The sequence below is a fragment of the Osmerus mordax genome, chromosome 13 (assembly GCF_038355195.1).
Source record: "Osmerus mordax isolate fOsmMor3 chromosome 13, fOsmMor3.pri, whole genome shotgun sequence".
NCBI lineage: Eukaryota > Metazoa > Chordata > Actinopteri > Osmeriformes > Osmeridae > Osmerus > Osmerus mordax.
In genome coordinates this window covers 7,096,957-7,117,006 of record NC_090062.1, presented here as the reverse complement: position 1 = coordinate 7,117,006, position 20,050 = coordinate 7,096,957, and the positions used below count along the sequence as shown (strand labels likewise).

The window sequence follows — 20,050 nt, the reverse complement described above, 5'->3', positions numbered from 1 at the left end:
AGTCATGCAATCCCTTCTGTCTGTGAGATGTTGAATACAGACAGGCTGGTTAAATAGTGCTATACACAGAGAGTGGTGGTCAGTGCACACACCCACTTCTGATGGAGACCCTCCTCCTCAGACTGTAGGTAAGCAGTCTGTTTCCTGGTCTGTTCACATGTGCATAAAACATCACAACAGTGCACCCTGGAGTAACCCCCATGAAATAGCACATCATTAAATTGTATTTAAATATATTTTTGAAAAGTCTTTTGAAAGTCTTTCATTGTTTAGTCAGTCTTCTAACTTTTTAAATATTTGACACAGGAAACAAATGTGTGGCCTACTTCCACAATTGTAATTGGTAATGTAATTGCATTTTAGACATTTATGAATAAATATTTACCATAGGACAGTGAGGAGATGGAATTTTCTTGAGGAATACAGCAAACCCATCAGTGTGTCTTCTTCAACCAAGCCAGAACAAAGACTGAATGTTAAAGTTAATTGATGGCGACTATTTTTCTTAAGAAAATAATTCGGTCAGGCTTTGTAGGCGATCCATGCAATGTACATGTATTCGGTGTCCACTTTTATGGTTTATATACGTCTTTGAATTTAGGTAATAGCAAACCAACTTCATTAGTTGGAGAGAAAGAGAGTGTTTGAGAGAGACGGGACTTGGGTTAGAGAGGAGGGCATATTAGAATCTTTCTATTGACCAAATTATTGTTGGGCTTTATTGCCTATTGCACAAGGAACATTTATTAAGAAATAAGTTATACCACTGAGGATTTCCCAATGGTATCCAATGTGTTGTCTGGCCATGAACAATAGTCTTAATTTGTAGCTCTCTGGGATGTCAGCTAATAATTAGGCCTATGTTATTTGGGTAACAACCACAACAGTAATTACCACTACAACACTCTTGATTACAGCCTATGTGCGATTCTGATTAAAGCTGAAATTGTCATGATGTCAAATATTGCCATTCAGAACTTTGGGGCTTGGTATCATTCACTTTGCTATATGTTTTCATAATTACAAGTACTACTGTGGTAATGATGGGTCTCCAATTCACAGTGGACATGCTGCAAGGGATGGATTTAATATCATATTTTCAATGTTTCTTCTTGATTTAATATCTAACTATGGTCTTAAGGTATTGGGACATTCATTGCACTTTGGATAATCTTAAACGGATTGTGCTGCCTTGACAATGGGCTAGCTAGACTGATAATCTGCATGTGTTGTACCACTGTTGTTTTCTGTCCACTGTACATCTTCAACTGTGTGAAATGGTATAATTGGCCTACAACACAGGACTGTTAGGCAACACTAGTGCGGTATTTGAAAACTCAACATTTGATGTTGACAATGCATATGGGAGAGTTGAACACCGGCAGAAGAAGATTTCTGTCACCAGTTACATGGAAGGAAAGGCGTACTTGTCTTGTACTGACTTTATGGGATAGGCACCACCCATTCTAAGACACAAGAAGTCCTGGAAATGTTTAACTGTAATTCTGCCAAGCTCTGGTGGCATTGGATAATACAGTAGACCGGCAGTAACTGTAAATAGAAATAAAACAGACATGTTGAAGCATTAGCGGTTGGCATAAACAACCCCATTGAACAGATACAGTCCTACGTTTTAGGTCACATTTGAAATGTAAAGATTTGATAATTCCGACACCTGCTTTCAATGAATGTGTTATCTGATTAATACAAACTTAACTCTTGTGTATAATCCCATGCATGTCTAAAAAGACAAAGCACTTTTAAATCAGATAGCAGAGGGAGGAAATGTAATCTACAGTAATTTTCTGAGGGCAGATAATTGAAAAATATTCACTAACTATACAATGTACTGTGCCAATAGAATTTGCAGTGACAGTTTAGTGAAACTTTAAACAGAAAAACTGTATATGTGAGCTGTCTTATATTTGTAGAAATAGCTTGAGAAAACTACTTCCAAATTCTCTGAATTAACCTTGAAATTAACATTACAGCAGTAATGCTTTTTAGTTTGGCTAACCCTCTATCCACTATCAACTACTATTTACATGGATCGAAAGACGAAGAAGAAAGGAAGGTTGATAAAAAAAAATTTCATCTACCATATGACACACAGAAATCAAAGTTAAAAAGTTAAAGGGTGTTTGTCCAAGATAAACAAGAATAATTTATAACTTGGCCTGGTGCGTGTGAGTGTCAGCTAAAATGTAAATTCTGATCTGGTGTCACTCACCTTGCACAATTAAGTGTGATTTTGTAAGCTTAGAATTAGAAGGTCATATTTGCATTTAGCAAATATGACCTTACAGTTCAACCTGCTATGCACTATGGTCAGACTCTCCAGAGACAGGAAGCAGGAAATATGCAGAAAATAACTTAGTTACGACGTTATCACCTGTTTGCCTGTTCTGCTTTATCCATGTGTTGACTATGCTTGACCATGTAAGAAAACGTTCTGTGCACACTATATTTGAACTTGTCCATCCATTGTATATAAGTACGTTTGTGAGACCTGTTGCCTCACTCATGGTGACCACTCTGTCGTGGGGAAGTCACATGATCCAGGCTCGTCTAATAAACGTAGTCAACCCTTTTTCATTGTCGTGCAACTCTTTCTGGCCTCTGACTGACAGATTTCATCCTATCAACATGTCTTGCCTAAAATGCAGTGCAACCCTCTAACACAAAGTGTACATATGTTTTAGATTTTTTATTTGATTTCTTTTTATTATAAAAAAAACTGTCAAATTGAACCATTTAATTCTGAGCTCTAGATTTGCATCCTCTTATTACTCAAGAGTGGCCATCATTACATAGCTTTGTTTAGGCCATCTGTGTCCCTGAATCTCTGAGGGGATCCAACTAGCTTTTAAAATGACATAAGTAGCCTGGTAAACAAGCAAAGCCATTAGAGCCAAGCAGCTCAAACAGATGCAGAATCATAGAATTAGCCTGTTACCCAGCTAAGAGTCTCAAGTGTTACTCCAACACCACTTATAAGTGCAAATGAAACAGCTATAAGTAAGAAACAAGTGTGGCACAGGTGTGGGAGTCTTAAGATTTTGAGAAATTACCTAATAATTGGATGCCCCCTATTCATGACACTTCTATAAACACGTCACACTAAGGTGCTAAAAAGCTGATGCTTGGCAAGATACTACTGTATTGTAGCTTGTAAGATAATTTAGGGGTATCGTACACACAGTAAATGAAACCATTTCCAGCCAGATCTGCGTAGTTTCTGGAATCTGCACGTATGCACCACAAAAGATGTATGGGGATGGAACAAGCAACATATAATTCAAAAGTGTAAAATAAGTACCCAATTAGATCTCAAGACATTCTGAGGAGAAGTTCATGAGACACAGGAAATACCATCAGTCTTGTTAGTGAGCTAAGATAGGCATAGCACCCACCGTTTTTACTGGATAAGGGCATCATGTTGAACTCCATGGCAACATCACAGCAGGTGCATTACTTGTGGTGTAGTACGGTGGCATGGTGCACTTTAGCATCACAGTAAGAAGGTCCTGGGTTCCAAGGTCCAATCGATTCCTGCTTGGTGGTCAGGGGGCGTCACGGATGAGTGCTTGGGGATGGACCCAAGAGCAAGGAGACAAGCAGGCAGGATCCAGGAAAACAAAGATTTTACTTCAAAAAGGGAGCACGGCAGGAAAACTCACAAAGACACCAATAACGAATGATAAGGACTCACAAATTAAGCAAACATATATGCAGGGCAGGGTAATCACACATGGACAACATCTGGGGTGATTGGAATGAGACATAGGAGGTGCAGGGAGCCGAGAGCGAGAGAGAGAGAGAGAGAGAGAGAGAGAGAGAGAGAGAGAGAGAGAGAGAGAGACCAGGACCGGAACACACACCCAGTGAGACAGACAGAACACAGGAAGGACTGGAAAAACCAGGGTCTCAACTAAACATTAACAGTGGCCGTGACAGGTGAGCTATCTCCTGAGCCTTTCTGTGAGGAGTTTACATGTTCTCCCTGTACTCACATGGGTTTCCTCTGCAAAGAACCCTAATATAAAAACGTGCAGAACCAATTGCTCACCTCCCCATGTCCCTGGCCAGCACATCGCTGAGCACTGCTACTAGCTTCCCTCAGAGGAAGGATAAAAGGATGGGAGAAAAGCTAAAGAGGAATTTCATCAGGGGACACTTTAATGTGTGTGTGTTTTGGTGTTGTTGCTGCATGCAGACGTGTGTTAATTGCAAGATCAATAAAGATTTATTCTTCTTTTGAAAGACAGATTATATTTTTAGGCTCAAGGTAAAAGCATGAATCATCAGTCAATTCGTCTTGTTATTAATAGCTGCCTAATGAATAATCAAGCCGATTCAATCAAAAAACAAGATTCAAAGAAACCTACCAGCTGAGAAGATATACATTGTATTGTAATGAGAAATGCACCAAATATCTCAGTCACATCTGAAACCAACATCAAACTGAAATGAAACATGTAAGGGTGTAGCTCAGTGGTTAGAGCACTTGGCTGCAGATCAAGTGGTCATAGGTTAAAATATCCCTCTGTACTCTACATCACTTTGAATAAAAGCATCTGCTAAATTATTATAACATTATTTTTCACTAGCTGATGAAACAACCAACAAGTGACACACCTGAGTTAGACAAAACAACACATTTTTCATTGACTCAAACACTCCACTTGAAATAAAAGCAGATGAATATTTAAAAAACTGTCACTATCATGTAGTTCTCTTGAGACATCAACTCAGTTTTCCAATATCATTTTTCGTTTCCAGTGAAGAAAAGTATTTCTGAAGTTCTGAAAGGCATTTACACCAAAGAGCTTCCAACAACAACAAAAAGGTTATCAGGGTCATAGTTGGTACTGCAACGCAACGAAAATCATTCAATTATCCTGCAGGGCTGCTTCTAAGGAAACCAGGCCCACTTGAATGCTATATGAATATTAACATTGAATGATAAAATGTATTATTATTTTTAGGCCAACAAAGGATACTTTGTTGAACCTCAGTTTCTTGAAGGCCAAGGCTTTGCACCAACTATAGTTTTGATACTCAAATACGTCTGCAGTGGTCAGCACAATGTATTGAGCTAGTTTCTTTTGGGGTTACAAATTTTATAAAATATCCTCTATTAAAGTCCACAATGCCACATTATACACAGTCTTGCAGTAAAAACTTGTTGCTCTTGTGGTTAGTGGTAACTGATTTAAATTTTTTGTACTCGCTGTGATATATTGTTTTTATTATTGTTGCTTGTTTTTTCCACAGGTACACTTGCACTTATAGCGGTTCATGTTGTTTAATTGTAACTTGTTTAACTACATGCTCTTATGGTTCTTCCCTTTGGCACTTACTTTGGTTGTTCACAATGTGTGCTTCATGTTTTGGCTACTCGCAATGTTTTGTGGCTATCTTGTTGTTATGATCAGTGACCTATGCACTTTGTAAAGCTCTCTCTTGGAAGTCGCTTTGGATAAAAGCGTCTGCTAAATGAATAAATGTAATTGTAAAAAACACAAGTACAATTTTTAAATATTGTTCTCAAATTTTAGTTAATGATTGGTGGTCCACAACGAAAGGTTTTTAGTGAATATTAAAAAATGAACAGGGGGAATATTTCCTACTTGCAATTGCTTACTTGAATTAAGTCACTCCAACACGCCAAATATATTTTTCAAACTTTGCCAATGTTCCTTTGCCTGTTGGCCACCATTTGTCTGTAAAGGCAAAACCTAAAATCAATCCCCCAAATTCTGGCCATATTTCAAACACACGGATATGTGGTACAGCGAGTGGCACATATTGAATAAAACAGACCAAACAGCATTCTTCTGCACAAGCAAGTTCTATAAACATGAAATAAATAAGCAGTAAACATTGACAAACAGTTCAGTTCAACAAAAAACAACAACAAGCAGTGGCAAAATGTAAACATCAAGTGATTCTCATTGGAAAGTCTTGGCTTGTCACATTAGAATCAGAACATTACAAGATTCACAAGAATTTAAGCCTTGATATATATGCACACACACTGTATACTGTACATTACTTGATCATATTTTGAAACGTCAACATGAAAACAGTCATTAAGAGAGAAAGTCATTAGGACAATTTCAAGCCAATTATGACAGAAACAAGGTGTTTGTAAAGGATTACCAGGGGGCTGGACAAGACAGTATAGAAAGTATAGAAATGTGCTACTGCTTGGCAGCGACAAGTTTGTTTTCAGTGAGGATGCGCCCAGACAAAGCAGTGAACCCGGTTTACATAAAAATAAATTAAAAAAAAGTGTTTTGTGTCAGTTTTTTGAAGTTTGTATAATCTCGCTCTTAGTACGTACTCGTCTTGGAGCCTGAAAGATGCACAGGGAGGAGGACAATGTCAGTGGTACAACTCCATGTCTTGTTTTGTCCATGGGCTCAAGAAAAAAAAAAATTATGCGGAAGACTTCTACGAGCTAAGTGTTGACAACAGGATAACAGAAACAAGGTTTCAACGTTTCAAATTTCTGCAAAGTTTTATCACAGAAATTGACACAATCTGAAAGACATATAAATGGCTGGACAAAGCAATTGATAAATCCAGTAGTACAGAATGAATGTATACACATGGTAAAATAGTCCCATGTATAAGTAAACATATTAGTTTAATAAATCTATATCTAGATTTTGCTACTGACAGATTTTCAGAATCTGAAATGATCTATACAAATATATCATATTGTATATTATTTATACAAATGTGTATGTCATAATACTGACACAATACTTGATTTAAAGATCACAATTTCAAATATTCTACTTTGTCTACACCTGCTCACATGTTGATGATGGAGTGGGTAGTAGAGAAGTTCTCCATGCGAATGCGTACCACCTTCTCCACAGGGGGAGGGGGGTAGAGAAAATGGCAGGTGAAGACTTGTCGACAGGCCTTTCGGAAGTTCTCAGACAGAAAGGCGTAGAGGATAGGGTTAACACAGGAGTTTCCGTAAGCCAGGCAGTGAGAGATGATGCGGAAGGCGAATGAGGCGTCGTTCAAGGGGAAAATGCCAAACTCCACCCACATAGCAATGATATGGTGAGGCATCCAACAAATCAAAAAGGCTGTCACCACAAGTAGGACCGTCTGAGCAGTCTATAGGACAGGGTAGGAGAAAGATGAAGTTAGGGAAGTACAGTATGTTATTAACTACATGCACCTCATGTCAGTGGTAAAATTACAAGGAGGAAAGCCAGGTAGTGACTGTACTATGTAATTTTACAGTTTTTTCCATGTACCTATTGATTTAAAATAACACATGCAGAAAGTGCATAAATGAGTTGAAACAACAAAACAAATTATCGCAATAATTGATTCTTGAGAAGATTGTTTCTTCATCATTTGTATATAATCTGTAATATGTTTGATAATTTAGCTAAAAATAAGTCTCTGTGACATTGGGTCTTGTTGACTGTTGCTAGGTGATGCTTGGCGTAAGTAAATACATTGGGGCAGAATGAATGGTGCTCCAGTTGTAAAAGGAATTGATGGCTCACTTCACAACTAGGTATTGAAACATTCCTTACTTACAGTATGTGTGCCAATTAAGGCTTTGAGTGGAAAAAAGGGTTTCCATTAAGAATGGACAATCCTAGATTTACATAAACCCCTTTAAATGTGACGGCTTCGATAAAAAAAATGTAATGCTCTGAAAGAAGTCAATTGAAGCAATTTAAGTGTGTACAATGATTTCCTATCATAACAGTGATGAGGAATGCTGAGAGGTTAAGTCTTTCAAAAACGCAAATGTCCCCAATATCAGGCAGTGATATCAGGCTGTTTTCAGCATGAACACTGTTCCAGTACACATCTCACTCGAATGTAATAGTTTTTATTTTTTTTATTGAGCAATTAGTTCTTATTACATTCTTTATCTAAATTGAAATGTTCTCAAATTCTTAATCCAGTCTGCAATAAAGAAAGGGAACGGATGCATTTCTATTTTGTGTGATACAGTATTATGGCCTTTGTGACAATTGTTCTAAATACTTCTAAATGACTCAAGTGTGATGTGAGCAGCTGATGTAAATGTTTCATTAGAATTCAGACAGGCAAGTGTGCAAATAAGTGCAGCAATATGATCTGCATTGCACAGTACAGAGATTAGAGAGATCTCATTGATCGCTTGAGTATTACTTCAATAACTACTATTTATCTTTGGGTAAAATTCAAAATAAAATTGCGTGGTATAACCACAAATTGTGGCAGAAATTTTGCTGTAAACCAAGTTTCATATTTACTAATGGATAAACAGTCTGGGCCAATGCACTATTAGAAATGGACTGTGAAACTGAGATAATGTTTGACTGTATGGATTTCTATCTGACAGATTTATTTGCTAGTGATTGTCTAAACAACGCCAGCTCTATTGGTTTCCTTCATACTCAGTTCACACAGTCAACTACAAAACACTCCAGTACCTTCTGTTCACTTATTTCACTTATTCCATTGCCAGGACCAATAAGTACCAACAACTAATGGAGACTTCCATAAACACACTGCCAGTCACCTTCACACTCTCAGCTCTAAACAAGCTAATCTAGTCTGGACAAGGTGAGGCAGGGGCACTTGCATACACACTGAACTGTACACACAAACTACATTCAGTACTTTACACACACAAAAGATACATCTGTGTAATTACCTTTCCCTCAGACTAACTGTTGTAATTATTGTAATTTCCTCCTCCTGGCACAATGCACCAAGCACTCTGTTGGGTCTATGTAAAGGGCACAAATATCCTTGTTCTGTCTGGCCTGGTGGCGTGTTGAACAATGTTTGTCTGCAACGTGATGGAGCCCTCTCGTCTTTTTCTCCAAACAGTGTCCAGTTGGCCAGCTTTTTTTCCACCACATACAAATACAACAGTATTTGTAAAGTGAGAATAAAGGGCTAAGATAATCTTATATTAAGGACTTTTAAAGATGAGGAAGATATTTTTGAAAAGCAGTTTGACCTGTGCCTTTACACCCCATTACTGGTATATAATCAGAATGAAAGTCATCTTGTTATAAATTATAAAAATGTAAGGTGACTACAAAAGTCAGAAGAAATTACTATTCTGATCATCACAAGATCCAATAACTGACTCACAGTACAGTGTTTTCAATCTAAAAGTCTGCTGTGGGAAAGTTATTTTTACACTCATATATCATTGAGAGAGGAATAATTAAAGCAGCATGTAACCAAGGTAGTAATACATATGACTGCTACTTTGTGTTGTGACAGAAAGCCTTCTCCTTGACACCCTGATGTTTGTGTGGTAGGTGCCCACACACGTCATTAGCTACAACTATGTATAAACAGATCTGCTTATGAATCATATTGTACAAAGACACACACACAGACATACACACACTTTCTGTCATGTCTGCCAATATTATGTCATGAAATAAACCATGACACTATACCTCTACCTTTACGAGAGAAATCTAGGCCTACTAACTGTTTAGAGAAGGAGTCCACTCTTGTGTGTCTGATGATATTATACCAATCTCATACAATGTGCCCATTTACACTTTCCCTCCCTGTAGATTTCCCTCTGGAGACGCTGAAATGCAAAGACACTGAATATACCCCAGCATATGGGGAAAGTATTTCCTGAGGGCAGATGGCAAAATGATGGTAGGATTATCACTGATGCTTGAACAGCTTGAGTCAGGGTTTGTGGATATGAGGTAGAGGAGTTAAATGAGTGTAATTAGTAAGTACTTTAACTAAGGCACCAGATGTTTTGACTTACACTATGAACTTGTGCTGCATGTTTCCGACATTTGAAACAACAATAGTTCAGTCCTCAGTTCTCTTTGAAAGAACAATCCTTTTTATCTGTTGATTGGCTTAAAGGATTGGTCCGATTTTTGATTACCTTTGTGACCATAAGCTCCACTTCCAGCCGCAATGATGAACAATAATGACTAGACTCTAAATGAGATGCTACTCAAACCAGGACAGTTACTGCATCACGTCCTCACGGGTGCATGACTGAAAGAAGAACAGAAGGAATGCCTCTGTGGTTGATTCCTATTCTTAGCTAAGGCCAATCCAAACATTGGACAGTACTGGTGTGTGTGTCTGTTCCATGGTTCTCAGAACAGAGGGGCTCCCCCCTCCCTCTTAAAGCCTCAGTAAGGAGCAGGTTTAAACTCTGTACTGTGCCATTTGAATTGCTGGTAGACAGGACTGAAAGTATAGAGGAGAGTTAACCCCTTTCGATACTGAAGGTAGGCAATATCAAAGTTACACTAAGTCAACATAATTAAAAACAATAGTAGATCATTATATGACATTTGCACCTCATTAATAACGTCCAGCATAAGTGCAAGACACAAAATGTCGTTTAATTGGCAATAATTGGAGTAATCTACAGGTTATTGCCACATTGTAGGCCTAGAAAATAGCCTTACTTTCAAAACTAAAAGAACAAATAGCCTAACTCTGCGACAATATATGATCAATGATTATTTCAGATAAGATATAGGCAGTACTAAGTGTGAACATTTTCATATTGTCATTCAGACTGAGTATGCCAGTTAGGATGACAACTCAAGATGATAAGTTTAGTAATTAAAATAATTATGATGAGAAAGGCAAATGGTGAAGGAACTCTACAGTGGGAAAGGTTAATCAGGCTTTTATTTGAACTTTGAATCACAAAGCCTTTTACTGGCCTGTTACTGGCCTTTTACTAGCATAACTATTTTTTTTTCAATCTTACGGTTGTGTGCCTTCTACCATAATATAGGATTTCACCTTGCTATTTGACAGGAATCAATTGCTAAGACAGGACAAAGGGCTTCATGAAGTGTTTTAAAGTTGAATCTAAAAATTCCAGCTAGCAACATTTACATGACAAAGCCATTCAGAACTCCGAATTGCTAAAGGAGTTGACAAACTTTATCTATTAATTAGAGTTAATTTCCTTTTCCATTCCCATTTGAATATATTTCACCTAGACCATTAAAATGCATGTGATTTCCTCTGAAAAACCTGCCCTTGCTTTGGGCAAACAGTTTTTGTACAATTTCAACAATTAAGTTGTCTTTGTGCCTAATTTCACATCAGTGGAAGAGTTTCCTCCCCTCTTTGTCTAATATCTTTGACTTTGAAATGTTCCCCTTTTAAAATCAACTCCTTACAGACTCTCTACCTTACTTTTTCTTTTACATTTAGTCATTTAGCAGGCGCTCTTAACCAGAGCGACTTACAGTAAGTACAGGGACATTCCACCCGAGGCAAGTAGGGTGAAGTGCCTTTCTTAATTTCACAACGTCATTGGCACAGCCAGGAATCGAACCGGTAACCTTCAGATTACTAGCCCGACTCCCTAACCGCTCAGCCACCTGACTTCCCTTTTACAATGACTTGCATTAAAATGACAAGCCATTTATGGTGTACAAGTGAGAAAAGGTTCCCGTTAAATCAATTAGGCAAATGAAAATGTTGAATGTTGTCAAAGTGGGAGACGGAAAATAAAATTTTCATTTACAAATGAAAGGAAAACGAACACTTAAAAGTTTTGCATGTCCTAAGTAACCATACATTTGAATAAATTAATGAAAGACAGTCATTTCAATTACTAATATAAGTGTAATGGAGCTGGCCACATTCTCATTTAATACCTGCAGCTTTCTTGATGTTTTCTCCTGCTTATTCTTTACTGTCACTGACAGTTCACATGCATACTTTAGCAAACATCTGCAGAAAATATGCAGGCAAAAAATCATGGTTAAATGAATAATGTGTCTTGTTCCAGTTAATAGCAACACCATAGTCAATAATTACACTTTTATGGTGTTCACCTTGAGGAGTTAACAGCGTCATTCAAGGTAATGACCAAGGAAGTACCTAGTGTTCAATTGGTTTTCATATTCAGCAACAACTCCTTGGTATAGTCTTATTCAGGTAGGTTTGCTAGAAACTCTGTTTATAATTTACAGATCAATGTCTCTATAACGGGGCAATCTAACTGCATGCTTTTCCTCCCAGCAATACACTTAATTCCAGTAAACAATAGCTGATAAACAGAAGTAGGCGTCACTAATGCAAAGTAGAATGTGCTTCTGCACTGGCACTGTGAAGTGGTGACGTAAGATGTCCGCTCTTATATTTCTATAGTTTATACTGGCTTCTCACAAGTCCATCTATAGATAAAATCCTTATCCTTCTTTGCGTGAGCTTCACCATAAACGACAGCAGATAAACAGTTTTAAGGTCAAAGTTGGGTTGCCATAGATACTGATCTGTGCATCCCATCCTACATGTGAAAGCAGGTCCTCTCCCCACATTTGGGACTCATTTAATCTCATCGCCCTCATTGCTGTCCTTGCTACCTGTGTCAGCGCGCTGGTAGAAAGGGAAGGAAATCCTAACAACGTGTTATCTGTGTTTTACTCTCACAAAAACGTTGTTATTTCTCCCTTCTTGCTATGTTTTTCTCCTCAACAGCAAACAAGGTACTCTGTAGCCATTAGTAACAGTGCAGGTGGTCTATTAAAAGACATTTAGTTAGGGGAGACCACTGCTCGGCTGATGGGAGAGAGCAACAGTGGTAATAAAGAACCAGAGTTGCTGCTGAAAAAATATTGCAATTAAGGCCAAATTATCACAGGATGTATTATGTTGATATAAATAACATAAAAACGTAGCATAGCAGGTTTGGACTATATTCCATGTAGATTTGGTGAACTATCACTACAGCCCTCTGTCATCAGGGGTAATGTTTGCATTAAATGGCACAGTACTGAAGTATATTTTCATATGCTTATAATAACACTACAGTATGTCTAGCCAAATGGTTTGTTTTTCATTGATCATTCTGATTCTCCATCAAACGCTAACTTGGATGTACCATAATATCTTCATTTACACTGTACTGCACACAGACAGTACTTGCAAAATTAACTTTGAACCCTTTTACAGGCAGCATTTGTGAAAGAAACTTTGGACCCTCATCCTACCATAACAGTCTGTAAAGTACAGTGTCATTATCCAAGCCAAGGAACGCACATCATTGCTTCTATGACGCAATATTAAGTCCTCATATAAACAAAGTGCCAATTGAGTTCCCACTATCAATATTAGTCAAATACTGTAGCTACTGAATGATAACATATTTCTTTTTACTAGTAAAACAGCAATACAAACTATGACCACAGGTGGTTTCATAGAAGTCAAGATTACAGCTACTGGATGAGGTCAATTTAAACCACATTTTTAAGTGAAGTCTATTTCAACAGCATACTTTCCTCCATAGTGAATTTTAACAATTCTAAATAACCTCATACCTTTCGTTTTGAACGTTCTGATTTCTTCGACATATTCTTCATCTTGTTATGAAGATGGAACAACACCTAAAAGAAGCACACATTATTTTCATGTCAATCTTTTATATTATTATAATAATAGATCACTACACAGCACATGACAGTGCAAATGCTTACAACTATAGATGCAATAGGAGTACCCCAAGAATATGACATGCTGATAAAGTCTGTGTTTGAGTGCTGAGGTTACTATTGCTATTCAGTATATTATGCCTACAAGGTCCAACAGCACAATTATAATAGGTGTACAGTGTTTCCCCAAAGTTTTTTTTTGGGGGGGGGGGGGTGGCGGCGGCGTGTGTGTGGCGGGGACCATGTAGAGACATGGTCGCCCGACCATGTACAGACAGAAATGACATGCAGTCGTGTAAATAAGATAAATAACATAAGGCCATTTAGTTTGTTTAATAAAAGAGCAATCTATAGACCTGTTTTATAGGAAAGGTAACCTTAAATTACTTATTTTGTTTTGATTTTGACTTTGATTACAATATGTTTGTCTTAGAATGCATGGCAAAGCCCATTAGTGAATTGAACAGTCTATATCTGCCAGACCCTAATGAGTACTGCTGTGAATATGGCACACAATTAATGAGACTGCATTTTCTGAAACGGGCATACAAATTAAACTGCTTTTGTATGGATAACAGTACAGTTATGCAGATGTGAGTGTGTAAGTGTATATGGATATATCATTTACATTTAGCAAACGCTCTAATCCAGAGTGATTTAGAGTAAGTACAGGGACATTCTCCCCGAGGCAAATAGGGTGAAGTGCCTTGCCGAAGGACACAACGTCATTTCCACGGCCGGGAATCGAACCAGCAAACTTCTGATTAATAGCCTGACTCCCTAACCGCTCAGCCATCTGTCTCCCAACAACAATCTGCCAATTTGCATAATCATGCATTAAAACAAAATGTAATGAACGTTGACTTCTAAAGCCACCCCTAAGTATACCCTACACATGCCTTTGCAATGCCATTGTTGGGGTAGACTGGTTTGAATGCAGTCAACACAAATCTCATACTGATTATCAAAAGTACAGAACTTGGCACTTTCAAACTGATGGTATATGCATAATGTACAGCTAATGGCCTGCAGCCTTGGATTCAGATTCAAAATGCTCCGTGAAAAGTTGTCTTACCTTTGCATAGCAGCATATTATTAACACCAAAGGTAATAGGTAACCTATTACTAATATTGTCAATTTGTATGTGTGTTTGGAAACACCGGCAACCCAGATTTCCCAACAAAAAGAACTGTTTGGTGCATCCTGGTGGTTAGTCAGTATTTGGTGTTGAGCTACTGGCACTGCGAAGATGAATGACAGCGACCAAATGGCACAAACCCCTATCAAAGCATTTCTCTTGTTGCGAATGCAGGGAGACTTTTTGGAGTGCACCACGGCAATATATCTGTCCACTGACATTGCCACGAGCGTGAAGATGCTAACAAGCATGCTCACCGTCACAAAATAGTGCACAGATTTACACAAAAAGGCTCCAAATATCCATTCTGGCAGGGAGTAAATAGTTGCCTGAAACGGGACACAAAAAAGTAGGAAACTCAGGTCAGCAATGCTGAGATTCAGGATGAAAATATTTGTAGTACTTCTTGAGCGCCTTGACTTGATTTTTCCAATTACAATCATGACCAGCGTGTTGCCAACAATTCCAAGGAAAAATATACACCCGAAAACCACTGGAACAATGACAACCTCGGGGCCACCTTGATTCTCGTTGGCATCTATCGTCCGGTTCGTGTCCAATGGTCCCGACCAGATGAACGTTTCATTCGTCGGCCAAGGCATGGTTCCACGCTCGCGCTCGGGCAGAAGTTAAAAAATACCAGCGGTCTTATCTCCGGTGAAAGCGGTGACTGTGCCCAGATCCAACCCACGCATATTAGTGGCACATCAGGCTATCTACCACGCACATCAGGCTATTTACCACGGTCAGGCTTAAGAGCTGCCGAAAAGCTCACTAAGCATTACTTTATTATAATTCGTTTAAACTGAGAAAGTTGTATTATACATACCAGCAGAGCAACATATCTCAGCCTGGTGCTGTAAACATTTTGAATGGTGAATCATTGTCAATGCGCTGAAATGAGACAGGTGTCGTGCAAGGACTTCCCCTGGCCGCGGAAGCGCGCGTGCACTCAAAGTTTAACTGCTGCACTTCGAATTCAACTCTTAACCCTCGTGCTGCCTTCGGGTCACATGACCCAAAGGTTCATAACGAACCATCGTTGTGTTTACCCAATTTTACTCAATACAAAAACAAATAAAAACACTTTTCTTTTAACCATTCCAATGTGGGGGGTCTGAGACAGCCCGACAGTTAAAAGAAAATGCTTCACTTTGTTTTTGTATGAGGTAAATTTGTAGCAATACGAAGGTGGGTCACAATGACTGATGGGTCAGAATGACCCGAAGATAACACAAGGGTTAAAAGGAACAAACAGCGACGTGGAAGACTGGACAAGGTTTTCTATAGTAACAAGGGACTCATGTATTCGTTTATTTGTGTGTTACATTAAGGCGATGTGAATAGTTTATTGCGTCGTTTAGTATTGTGGATTAATCGACAGTGTTTTCCAAAGTTTCATATTGCCATGCACCTTAGCTACAGGCCGACTGATATGTGAATCGACATCACATGGAGGTTTTTGAACAATATTTTTTCCTTTTATCTAAGCTAATTCCATCTGTCCATTCTCTGCGAGGGCACGTTTGACAAGGACCCCGTCTTTGCTAACCCGTCCCTCCCTGCCCTATAACGTGATTTGTGTTTTAATTGGGTGTGCTTTGCCATCGGCAAGGGCACAACCTTTGTTCTCTCACATATTATTCTTCTTCTTTTCCCAACCCTAAAATAACTTGAATCTTTGCACTACATAGACAACGTCGGTGTCAAAATGTTTGTCTTGGTCCCGATTGAGTTGCTTGTATTCGCGCGAACGTTCCGTTTGAGGGGTTAGGTTTGATTTAAGTTTTTGTGTCGAAATGTGAAGCTAACGGTGGCTAACTTGCTAGCCACAGTCAATAGGTGCATTCGACATGAACTGTCTTCATGCAGCGCTGCAGCCGGCTGCAGGCGGCTGACTTGTAACAGTGAATTCTGGTTAGACTTGTTGTCCGACTTGAGACGGCGCCGAGGCTAGGTCACTGTGACGTAGCCATCAAAGTACAGTGAGATCGATTCGAGAACTGCCGGCTGTGTAGCCGAGCGCATTTTCTCAAGAGCAACTGCAAGGGTTCTAATGACGACACAGCTATTTCATGATTGGCCAGACTCACACACAACAACTTTGATGCGTGTTTTGTAATTATTCTGACACCTTCAGTTTCGCCAACGCTCAAATCCGGACCAAACAGTTTAATTGAATAAAAAATGTGTTGAAGAAAGGGTTTTAGTCCGCCTCTTCACTAACGGAAAGACTAAGTTTAATTATAAATAAAGTAAAGTAAGCAAACAGCGCTTGATCGGCCATGACTGACGTCAACGCAGCAAACCACGAGAAGGGGTGTATGATGCATCTGTTTTCAATCTTTAAAATAAACATTCCTCGCAAATACATTTTCGTTGTAGGACTTATTATGACATTAGATTACAAGTAAACGATGTGTGGGTGAAATTATCATTACCTGTGGTTTCAAACCAGTGTAGCTCACTGCAACGCTGTAGCCTATGCGAGACACTACAAAAACATCTACACAGCTGTTTAGGAAGTCAAAAGGCGACAGGACATGTTCATACCCTCTCTAGTTTAATTTAGTTTAATATGGCTTTTAAACTAACCGCTTTGTTCACCTGTCTACCATATTAGTTACAGAGCGGATACACATTATATCAGGCCGTTTTTTCACCTGATATAATGTATACCCCCTCCCCTAACATGCAAAGGGTCTGTCCTGCCATCATGTGTGTTCTTTTGGTCACTATGAACAACCTGAGATAATGTGGAGATGTCTGCTCTTTTCTAGCAAAAGTTACACAGGGGATACACATTATATCAAGTCGTTTTATTCACCTGATATAATGTATAATGTGCTGTGGTAGCATTAGGAGTGATGCATGGTAGAACAAGAATCTTGACAATTATGGTGTCCCCTTAGATGTTTCTCATTCCTTTCTTGAAAATCTGGACTACGGATTATACTATTCCTTTTGATCAAGGATAAAAAGACCTAACATTACTTATTCTGTTTGGTTTCACAAATGTATTTCTCTCAAACATTCCCCATTATCTTTGACCACTTTCAATGGTGTTCCCAACATGCTAAAGATCTGGTGTCATTTCTCAATGGTAGCTTGTGCAGTGGCTGAGGTCATAGGGGACATGTCCATCCATAGCTTACTGCAAGTTCAGTCAGGCAAGGCCGATCCCTGCACTCGGGCATATTCAATAATGTTTCACTGCTTACTCCCCCCGCTAAGAATGCCCTTTGATCAATAATTTCCTAAGCTCCAAACACTTGCAGTACATTTATCATTTCTGTAAATAAACATAATTTACTCATCTCAGGTCTCTCCTGATTGAAATCGAGTGGGCATCCATTATCACTAGAAACCTCTTCCAATGTATAGTCAATGTGTATCCTGGACCATGGTGCCTCCAGCCACTCCCAGGGTGCTGCAGGTGGTGACATGGTGTCTTCACACTACTGCACCTTTTCTACATCTTGATCCATCCCAGGCCACCAGAAGTAGGATCTAGCTATTCCTTTCATCCTCAACATGCCTGTGTTGGCTGGCATCCTTTCTCTGGCGCCCTAGAGCACACATCCATTACACACTCAGTTTTCATCTTCACTGATGATAAGGCCTGAACTGAGAGTCTGAGGCCATAGTCAAGTACTTGGGGCAATGCAACATATTTTGCTGTCCACCATTGTGACGGTCCTGCATCCACTGGGGTCTTGTCTAGGACATCTAACGTCAATGCTTGATCTGCTGTCCTTCCTGAGGGGTCTGCAGGGACTGGGAGTCTTCTAAGGTCATCAGCATGGTGCATACCTGGTTTGCAAACAATATTGTTCTCATAAGCACTCAAGTGACAACCCATCTCTGCAGGATGTGTTTCTTGTCTTGTCGGCTTTCACACGTGGTGGCTTTAGTGCCCTCCAAAGTCTCCAACTCCTTTTTTCAGGACATCTTCATGCTTTGTCACCACCGTGTGCGATGCCTCGCCGTTACTTTAGCTATGTTAGATGTGTTTGACTTTGTCCCACTGTAACTTTAGTTCTTGCAGCCACCCTCTGCCGAGCAAGCTAGGTCCTCCTCCCCAGAGGGTCACCAGGAGAAGGCTCAAGTTTGATCTGGACTGGATTTCACTTTGGACTCTTATGTTTCCATGTCTCTCTGAATGTCTTTTAAATCAAGCGGATGAGTGACATCAGGATGGGTTAATCAAATTACAAACACAGCTAGCATGACAAAGAAAACCACATGCGAAAGCCAACATGTGATTCCCATTGACAATGAACGGGGAAATTCGTTTTCGCCTCTGCAGTCTTGCCTCTGTGGAAACTGCCCTGTTGACTTTTCTACACTCATAGTTTTCATTCTTTAAGCTTATTTAGATTCAGAGCTAACTGAACTGAGGCTCCATAGTGCTTTTAGTTTGATCAGTTTACAAGTTTTCCTCCATGAATAAAACCTATTTTAACAGCACTTTAGCAGCACATCACCACACTTACCCTTAAATGAAAAGGTGCCGACTCTTGAAGGATTTAGCTTGAGCCTTTCAGTGACTTCTTAGACCAAAATGCATTCCTCCAAATATGCAGATATAAAAGCCCAGTAACTGTGTGTGCTGGGTCTCAGCTCACCTGTTCTTTTTTTGGGAGGACAAAAGAAGCTTTTCCATAGAGATCTCAAGCTTTGGTGCCGTTTTGGATAGTGACTTGCAGCCCCATGAAGAATATCAACCTATTTCTGATGCTTGCTGCATATTAAAGAATGGATTTATCCATTCTTTAATATATTAAACATGGATTTGTATTAAACATGGATTTGTCAAGACAGTTGCGGGTCTCACCCTATCCCACCTCTAGCTTTCTTAATTCTTCCATGTTGGAGGCTAGGAACATTTCTTTATTTTTTGGTGCTTCTGTAACAAAGGTGATCCAGTGATCATGCTGAGGTGATAATGGGAAACAGTAAACTAAGAAAGGACCAAAGGACTTAGCTTCAAGCTAATGTTCAAGCTTTGAGATTTTATTCGGTGGGCTTAGGCAGTCTTCATGTAATAAGACTGCATATTTGAACCTTCAGTCTTCTGCATAATCCCTTTCTTTTGAAACCAAAACACGGTATGTGATAACAATTTACTAAAGAGTGGGGATGATACAGCATTTATAAAGGATTCATTGAATGAATCGTTCAATACCAAAAATGTTTTCAAATATGTTAATCTCCATTTAATTAGTGACTCAGACACTTCACTGTACTTCATTTAGTTTAGAATAGGTTTATAGGGTTAGGAATAAGTTATTATGTGTATTTAGGGTTTAGATTATTGTATTATTTCTATTTATCTATTGTGCTACTGTTTATATAGTAATTCTACAGACGGGCTGCACTACACTGTTTCATTAACAATGGATTATGTCTCAAATATCAAACATGCATAACATTTATATAAAAAGTTCCATAGTTTTGTGTTAC

At 38.9% G+C, this 20,050-nt stretch overlaps 1 protein-coding gene across 2 annotated transcripts; it reads right to left on the bottom strand.

Annotated features, from left to right (window-relative positions):
- Window positions 1-6,782: 6,782 nt before the first annotated feature.
- On the bottom strand, window positions 6,783-18,120 carry galr1b (galanin receptor 1b). Of its 2 annotated transcripts, XM_067249283.1 has the most exons (4): window positions 18,095-18,120; window positions 14,521-15,172; window positions 13,335-13,400; window positions 6,783-7,143 (listed from the first exon to the last, which is right to left on the bottom strand). In XM_067249283.1, the coding sequence occupies exons 1-4, from the start codon at window positions 18,118-18,120 to the stop codon at window positions 6,826-6,828; spliced, it is 1,062 nt and encodes a 353-aa protein (XP_067105384.1). In that variant the 3' UTR covers window positions 6,783-6,825. The 2 variants fall into 2 exon arrangements, with proteins under 2 accessions (XP_067105384.1, XP_067105383.1); XM_067249282.1 differs by lacking the exon at window positions 18,095-18,120 and having other exon boundaries at window positions 14,521-15,186.
- Between the last annotated feature and the right edge of the window lie 1,930 nt (window positions 18,121-20,050).